At 54.9% G+C, this 8,746-nt stretch overlaps 1 protein-coding gene across 1 annotated transcript; it reads right to left on the bottom strand.

Annotated features, from left to right (window-relative positions):
• Positions 1 to 3,165: 3,165 nt before the first annotated feature.
• Inhbb (inhibin subunit beta B) lies at positions 3,166 to 8,736 on the bottom strand. Its single transcript, XM_005348271.2, has 2 exons — positions 8,277 to 8,736; positions 3,166 to 5,766 (listed from the first exon to the last, which is right to left on the bottom strand). The coding sequence occupies exons 1-2, from the start codon at positions 8,734 to 8,736 to the stop codon at positions 4,991 to 4,993; spliced, it is 1,236 nt and encodes a 411-aa protein (XP_005348328.1). The 3' UTR covers positions 3,166 to 4,990.
• Between the last annotated feature and the right edge of the window lie 10 nt (positions 8,737 to 8,746).

Raw genomic sequence — 8,746 nt, 5'->3', positions numbered from 1 at the left:
GGGCTGGGCCCACTGCTGTACACAGAAACAGCTCAGTGGCTAGGGTCCAGGCCGTAGTGGACTATCAAAGACCCTGCACCCCAGCCTCTCCCTGGTGGGCCCCAGAACAACTGCCTACTCCCTTGGCCCTCTCGGGTAGCCCTGTGTCTATAAGAGACTTTGGAAATGCAAGTTCTTGCTCTTCTATTTGAGCTAAGCAACCTTGAATGAGGGGTGTCCTTGCTCTGGCCTCAGTGTTGCCCTCTGTATAATGGGGTGAAGGACAACCTCCTGTCTTCCACACCTAGACTGTGAGAACTAAACTGAGGTAATACATGGATGTCACATAAAGCTGGGATGCAGTAAATGTTTACTAAGTGGATAAACAACCAGGTCAAAGCTCCACCTCTGAAGTAGTCTGTCTTTGGGTTACAGAGAGGTCAAGATGATGCCTTGGCACTAACTGGCCAGTGAAAAGCAGCAGGGGCTAAGATGCCACATTAAGGATGTCTATCTAGGCCACAGAGTGGTGTGTGTCCACCCAGCCCAGCCTGCCTAGCTGCGGCAGGATGGCTGAGTAGAGGTCCCAACTGCCATCAGTGGCCCAAACTTTTTTTTAAAACAATGACTGGCAAGTCACCAAATGCAGGCCAGAAACATCACCCGTATGAGAAAGACAAGGGAAATGGCTCAGTCAGTAGTAAGTGCTGGGCTTAGCATGAGTGACATTCTGGGTTTGATCCCCATGCCTCGTGGTACCTGCCGTAATTCCAGCAGTTAGATGGTAGTCACGGGGAGTAAGTTCAAGGTCATCCTCAGCTATGCTGCAAGTTTGAGAGCAGCCTGGGCTAAATGAAGCCCTATCTCAGAAAAACTGTCTTCGGCATCCTTGATTGGTGGTCTGTGACCTCCCGCCCCTCCCTTCTTCTCGCTCTCGCTCTCCTTCCCCCTATCCAGTTTCCAGCCCTTGAGCATGGCCAGGTTGGCAGAACTCTCCAAGGCCCATGCATGTCCATGGACACCTCCAGCAGTGTTCCTGCCAGAGACCTGTACGGAGCCTGGGATGCACGGCCTGGACTAGCCTGAGCTCCAGGAGCCTTGGCGCATACCAAAGCTGCCCAAGTCCGTCTTCCAGGACTTCACCTGCAGTTGTGGCAGGAAGCTTGGCAAAGCCCTGATTTATGCTGCCTACGAGCTGGGCTGCAGGGCCCCTCACTGTCCCATTCTGAACCAGCCCAGAGGGCCTTGAAGAAAACACAAACCAAGGACAACCTGGGGGCCTCTAGCATTGATATTCCCCTGCCTGCCTGGGATGTGTGGGAGAGGGAAGGTAGGGTTGGGCCTGTCTTCCCTTCTCCCACAGTCCTCCAGCTCATGGCCTTGAGCTCCCTGGAGTCACTGAAGATCCAGGGCATATTTGAAGGTCAGTTGAGCATGAATTCCACTGGTGAATAGTGGATATTTCAGAGGATAGAAGGGGACACTTGGGAGGGTAGGGATAGTCGCCTCAGGACTCTGTCCATCCCGCTGGTCCCAGATAGGGCTGAATGAATATAAGTGGTAAGGGCCTAGAAGCCATGAGACTGCAAGGAAGGGGAGGCTCTCCCAGGCCAGGGGTTCCGGCCAGACGCACTGGTTCAAGGGCAAAGCCTCTGGGCCTGACAGTGTGATGCTCCAAGGCCATCTGCAGGAAACCTGGGTCCCTTGGGCCAGGACCTTCTGGGAGAAAATCGGGGTGCAGAAGAATGATGAAGATTGAGAAATCAAAATCATGGGGCAAAAGCTATAGCTGTTGGTCGAGGGCTCACGGGGCATGCACAAATCCTTAGTTCAATCCCCAGACCCCATGAACTATGCACAATGGCATATGCCTGCAATCCCAGCACTGGGGGAGGTGGAAGCAGAAGAACCAAGGGCCCCAGGCCATCCTGGGCTACATAGTAAGCTTGAAGCAAACCTGACATACAGGAGAGAGAAAAATGAAAGCCAAGCCACCCAGACCCACTGGGACACACGGCAGGCAGGGTGGGGGACAGCGCTGCTCAGAGGCTGTTGGCCCTCTAGCCCCAGGTCCATCCCACGGCCTTCTCCCTTTGGACATTTTTATTCCTTCACCTACAAAAACCATCCAAGAGCAGAGCTAGGAATGAGCCTGTCACATAAGCAAGAGGACCTGAGTAGCTCCCCAGAATCTACGTAAAGCCAGGCGTGTACCTGTAACCCAGTGCTGGAGAACTGCAGACAGGAGGCTTCTCCAGGAGTTGTTGGCCAGCTAATCCAGCCAAATCAATCAATCAATCAATCAATCAATCAATAAAGGCCCTTAGGGTCTGAAAGGCTCTGATATAGGCAATTAATAAGCCTTCAATCCTCACAAACCAGCAAGTGGGTCACCTGTGGCCAGGGCCCCTGTCTTGGCAGGGTGATATTGGGTGCGGTGGATCCAGCTCTCAGCTCACCTCCTACTCTTTGGGAAGCAAAGGTGTGTGATACAGGGTCTCTGAGATGACAGTACCGAACAGGTCCCTAAGTCACACCCAGTGGGGGCTGAGCTGTTGTAATTACTAAGGCTACCACTAAGGCAAAAGTTCTGACTGCCATGGCAAAGGGGGATTAGCATACTGACAGTCTGCCTACCTTCCAACGCCAGGATCTGAACCCGGTTCCCTCACAATCACCTGCATCAGAAGCTGGGGGTGAGCACAGAGACCAGGGATACTGGAGAAGGGACTCACTTTCCAGGGTGCACCCTCCCTCTGTGGCCTGGAGCCTGAGCGGACACGTTCCCGTTTGTGTGTGCTGTGTGCAGCATGTGTGTGGAGACCAGAGGACACTTCACAGAGCCAGGGCCCTCTTTCCACGATGTGGGCCCTGGGCTCGAAGTCAGGTCATCGGGGCTGGCATCAGGAAACACAGCACTTTCGGAAAGCAGAGATCCAGCTTTGGTGGAGTGTAACTAGTTAGGGACTGGACCGGTAAACAAACGGGTGATTCGTTAATTTGTTCCTTGACTCTTAGCTGGTGTCCTGCCATCTCTCTGGCTTCTGCAAGACTTAGGTGTCAGCAAGGGCTCTGAGACTGTAGGGAGCATGCCATGAGGACTGCCGGCACCAGAACTGGACACCTGGACCAACCCCTTCCTCCCAGCTGCCCACTGCCCCAGACACCAGACAAGGCAGAAAGCCCATGGCACTCCATCTTTTATTTTCTTAAACTGTACATGAACGTAAAATACTTAGACAGCCAGTCTGTGAGGGGGAAGTTGTTTGGTTTTAAGTTATTATGAAACAGAACCTAAGGAGGGCTTTATTAAATAAACTAAAGATGAGGACTTACAGATACACACCTGCATTCTACCATCCTTTTCTTTTACGCTACCTTCTGGGTGTGTAAGAACAGAAGAGACACATCAACTGAATAATAAAAAAAAAAATCATTTATACCCTGAAACGCTGGCAGGCCACTCAAGGGGTCGTTTAGAACATCTACCTCATAAAAGATGGCCTTGCCGTCTAATAAAAATTAAAACTGATCCGCTGGCCTCTTTGGTTCCAAAATTATGTATAATACATTTAACTGTATTCATTTTTCTGCTGCTATAAAAATAACTTTTTTTCAAATGGCAGTTTCTGACTAACCATGCAAGTAAATCAGTGCAAACATTGAAAGCAATCATTCGCTTAGAAAAGAAGCAAAGGATTTCAAGTATAAAAATATAAAAGAGACGGACGAGTTCAGTTTCGCCTGGTGTGGGTCAACCCTTTAAATTGCATAGTTCACGTGGCACTTGGACATCCACGAGGACCGCCACAGCAGCTCTGGCCCCAGGGCCACTTCTGGACACGCGTAGACCTGCAAGTGCTATTGCCATGTGCGTTCATGCAGGACCGCAAGTGCTTTGTGGGGCAGGCAGGTGGGCGAGTAAAGTGGGCAGGAGCCACGTCCACGACAACCCCTGGAGCCAGGGCCCAGCCGCAGGGACAATTTCTGCAAAGCAACTAAAAGCTCTCCCGTCTCGCCAACTCCCTGTGCCGCCTCTGCTCGACCGCTGCCCCCTCTGGGCTCTTCCCTTGCCTAGTGTCATCCCTGTCCCTCCCACCACAGCGCTAGGAGGATATCCCCAGCAAAGGGCACTGATTGCAACATTTTTTTTCCCTTCTCATTTAGAATCCACTTCAAAGGTCATAGCTGATAGGTTCTTTTCAATTCTACAACCGGCACAAATGACCTGTCAGCTGTTGGAGGCGAGTTTAAAGCATGAAATTAAGACCCTTCTCCTCTCCCCACCCCCAACCCCTGAAGACAAACACACACACAAACACACAAGTCACACCAGGGATCCAAGCGACAGACAGTCAAAGGGTCACTGTCCCTGCTCCATGGTCTCTGTGACAGGCGAGTCCCTCCTGGGCTATTTGCCCTCTCCAAGAACAGGGTGGCACAGTTCCGCTGGCCTCAAAGCATGAAGGATGCCAGGCAGAGAGTGAGCAGGCAGGACTGCGCCAGGCGCTGCGGCGAAGAGCCTGGGACAAGCCAGGGGCACACGGCCCTCCGCCCGCCTGTGCTCCCAGCCTGCTTTTCCTCCTGGTGGCTCTCTGGCTCACTCTCTCTGTGTCCTCTGTCTTTGTGCTTTTATGTGTGCTCAGAAGGCGCGATTGAGAGTGCCCGGCCAGCTGGTGGGAATGGTAGCCGCTCACCCCATTCTCTCCTACTGACAGGCATTGGTAGCTAAGCTGCCATTTGTCACCGCATCCGTTTGCTGGTATCCTGGAGGCTGCTGTGTGGGTGGCAGGATGAGTCTAGCTATGCGTATCTATGTGTGCGGTTAGGAGTCTCTCGTGGCACAGGAGGGTTCTCCCTCTGGTTCTGACTGGTTTTCTACGAAGCAGGAGAACATTATTATTTCAGGCCTCACCCCGGGCACTCTCCGCAGCCCAATGGAACAACCACACTCAGCTCTCCTGCTCCCTCAAAGCCCCCACGGGCCTGCGCTCCGCACCCGTCGCCGTGGTCAGGCGCAGCCACACTCCTCCACGATCATGTTGGGCACGTCCCGCTTGACGATGTTGTACTCGTCATCGAAGTAGAGCATGGACATGGAGCTCAGCTTGGTGGGGATGCAGCAAGAGTTCACGGGCCCTGGGTTCAGGCCACGCATGCGGTACTGGTTCACCACAGCAGTGTGGAAGGAGGAGGCTGAGCCAGGGACCCCAGCCAGGTAGGCCGGGCAGCTGCCTTCACAGTAATTCCCGTAGTAACCAGTGGGTGCAATGATCCAGTCGTTCCAACCGATGAGCCGAAAGTCGATGTAGAACTGTTGCCTGCAACAGAGGCTGGTCCTCCCATCACACTCCAGGCCCCGCTTGCGGATGCGATGTCTGCTGTCACCTAGGCGGGCCTGCACCACTACGAAGGGCCTGTGTGACTCCTCACCAGGGTCCACAAACACAGGCACCACGGCCAGCTCCTGGCAGCTGTCACACAGCACGTCCAGGTTAAGGCGTCTCTCACCCCGTTCAAATAAGGCCTGGATGGCCTCAGTGATGGGGAAGGTGTGCCAGCCGCTACGCTTTAGGTCCACCTTCTTCTCCACAACATTCCACCTGTCACCGTGACCCTGTTCCTGGAAGTACACCTTGACCCGTACCTTCCTCCGGCTTCCCTTCTCCAGGACGTAGGGGAGGAGTTTCAGGTACAGCCACAGGCTGGCCTGCACCACAAATAGGTTCTGGTTGCCTTCGTTAGAGACGAAGAAGTACAGGCGGACCCGGGAGGAGGCGAGGCCATCTGTGGAGACGGGAAGAATGGGCCAAGTTAATTCCATGAGAACACAAGGCAATGGGGAAATGGACTCCGCTGTGTGATGTTGGAAGGAACACTCGCCACAGCTGGAAAGTGTTACTGACCAGAAATACCATTCCTGGGGCCCGGGCCTCTGCCATAACCTGCCAGAGGCAGAAGAATCACTTCCCATTCAGAAAATAGGACCCGGGTGGAGCCAGAGGGTCCAGACCTATAAAAACCCTGCCTCACCTCTCCCAAACCAGGCTTCCCTGGAGATGGGACTGTCGGGCCTCAAAGTTCGACAGAACTTGTCAGGAGCCCAAGATCTTAACAAGTTGTTATGGGTCTCTGAAAACAAAACCAAGATTGAAGAGAGGATTTGAGGGTAGGTTGTTTTAAATAAGGCTCCCCCCGCCCCGCACCCCGGTCTTCTTTCTGGTTAACTAAGGGCATTGCAAAATCAAGCTGAGCCACCTTCAGCCTCTCGCCAGTGTTTACCTAAGCTTGATCTGGTCCAGCCCCCAGTGGGACCTCCACTGGAAACACACAAGCTGCTCGGGTTTCTGACACAGACGTGTGTGTGTGTCCGCTAAGCTGCAAAGTGTAGTCCTTGTTTCCAAGGAGTTGCAAGGGACAGGACGATCAGCCTTGAAAACTCAAGGTCAAGGTCCCATCCTTTGACCAGACCCTGGCTGGAAGAGCCTGGCAGTGCAAGATCTCGGTGGGGGTGGGGGCTGCTCTCGTCTCAATAATGCAGCTCAACCAGAAGAATAGTTATGCCAGGCAAGAGAGGATGTCCCCTCGCAGTCTGTTCCGTCAGCCCTTCCCTCTGACAGTCTCTGCAGACGTGGCTGCTCCTATCAAACCTCCCACTAAGCCCCCCCCCCCCCGCCCCTTCCTCAGTTCTCACTAGCTCCTCTAATAACACTGACGTCTGACTTTGAAACAGGGGAAACTGCAGCCTTAAAAGCTGGTCTTGGCCGTGCTGCCTGTGACCTGAATCTGTTATTTATAAGTCAAAGAGCTGGCTCCGTGAATTGGACCAGAAATATAACAGCCCCTGCTGTCATTTTGTGCCACCGGGACCAAAAGGCCTCTCGACCTTCCCGAATCCTATTTCTCCTCTGGGCCCCAAAGCACCTTTTAATCCAAGCCCTCTCTAATTGCATGTCGAGCTTCCCCTGACTCTGGCGGACAGCTAAAATGGCAATGTATTTCTTTCTAAGCACAAACCAGCCTTGATTGTCTCCGCCTTTCTCCACACTCGGCCATGCAAAACTTTTCATCCCTTTTTATCACCCCGGCAGCGGCACAGGCAGGGTCTCCCTGATGCCTGGGAGAGTAGGGGGGCATTTGCAGCCAGAGGCATAGCTGGTCCCCCCTCCTCTTCCCAGGCTCTGTTTGTCCCCCACCCTGACTACATCGGGCTTCCCCCTCTGAGAGCTTCTCTGGAGTCCCCTCAACACAAATGGGGCTGAGCTTTCGGCACAAAAGCCAGCCAGCCTGGCTCACTCAAGTCCTGAAAGGGACAGCGATGTCTAAAGCACTTACACCGTTTCTGCCCAGGCAATTTTCCTTCTTCTTTTTAAATTTCCTGAAGATATTTTTTCCTTTCCCTCTCTCTTTCTCTGATTTTTATATTTAGATAGTGGACAGAGATTTGCAACGCGGGGCCAAGGAGGACACTGCAGAAAGGAATCCCACTCTTTGTTAACCACAAACTCTGCTGCTCTCTCCCGGACTAGAGAGGGCTGCCGCGGCTGCCAGGCAAGCTTTAAGGCATGGGGCTGTTCCTGAGCTGTGTCTTTGCGTAAATGATGGACCTGTTGAGAAGCTGCCTTCTGCCGACTCTGGTGCCCACACAATCGGAAGGGAGGTTGCCTAGCTCTCCTCACCGATGCTTCAGCAATCCTGGCAAGCCCATGCCGCCAGGCGATGGAAGCGGCCCCAGGGGCCTCTCATGCAGGCTCTCTGGCTCGCTCTCTCTGGCGTGTTCTCTCTCTCTCTCTCCCTCTCTCCCTCTCTCCCTCTCTCCCTCTCTCCCTCTCTCCTCTCTCCTCTCTCCTCTCCTCTCCGGCCCACGTATATCAACAAGCACACACATCTCCATCTACACTGCTAAGCCTACACTCAGATCGTGGGAAACAAAAACATTAAGCAATCACCAAGCAAGTGCCCGCAGAGCCAGGGCTGCGCGCATCTGCCGGGAGGGGGACGCGCGCCCAGAGGCGCTGGCGCCCAATTCCTGTAAGCAGGGATGAAGGGCAGGGTGTTTTCCAGTTGTTTCAGGGAAAGAGAAGCAGCAAAGAGGTCTGGGGTCTGGGCGCGGACGGTAGGAGGGGTCCGCCACCCTTAGTCAAGTGCAAGGCCACCGCAGAACGGCCCAGCCCGGAGCCTAAATGCCCTCGGGGCGTGCAGGCAGCAGAGGCGGCGAAGGCAGAAGGAGCTTCCTAAAAGAGGGCAAAGAAGGGAGGGTTCGCGGCAGCCGCTGGCTTCCCCAAGGCCAAACCCACCTGTCTCCGCAAAACTGATGATCTCGGAGACGCGCTCTTGGCCATCGGCGCCCGGGCTGGCGTGGCCGTCGAGGTGCGGGATCTCCACGCGGCCGTCCTCTCGCACCTTGCCCGCGTGCAGCTTGCGCAAGGCCGTGACCATGGCGGCCTTGGGCACAGCGTGCGTGATGTTGGGCCGGCCCCGCAACTGCAGGCGGCTCAAGATGTGTCTCTTCACCGCCTCCAGGAAGTCACCGTCCACCCGGCCCAGCTCCTCCGGTCGCCGGAAGCCGCCGCCGCCGCCGCCGCACGACGTACAGGTGTCCTGCGAGCCACCCGGAGCTCCGGGTGGCGGGGGCGGGGGTGGTGCGGCGGGCGACGGCGGGGGTGTGGGGGAGCCCCAGACCTCAGGTCCCAACCAGCTGGCCGCCAAGAGCAGAAGGCAGGCGGCCCCCAACGCCCGACCGGGCAGCCCGTCCATGGTGCGCCGC

Source organism: Microtus ochrogaster, chromosome 6 (genome assembly GCF_000317375.1).
Source record: "Microtus ochrogaster isolate Prairie Vole_2 chromosome 6, MicOch1.0, whole genome shotgun sequence".
In the NCBI taxonomy this organism is placed as follows: Eukaryota; Metazoa; Chordata; class Mammalia; order Rodentia; family Cricetidae; genus Microtus; species Microtus ochrogaster.
This window is presented reverse-complemented; position numbering and strand designations above follow the sequence as displayed.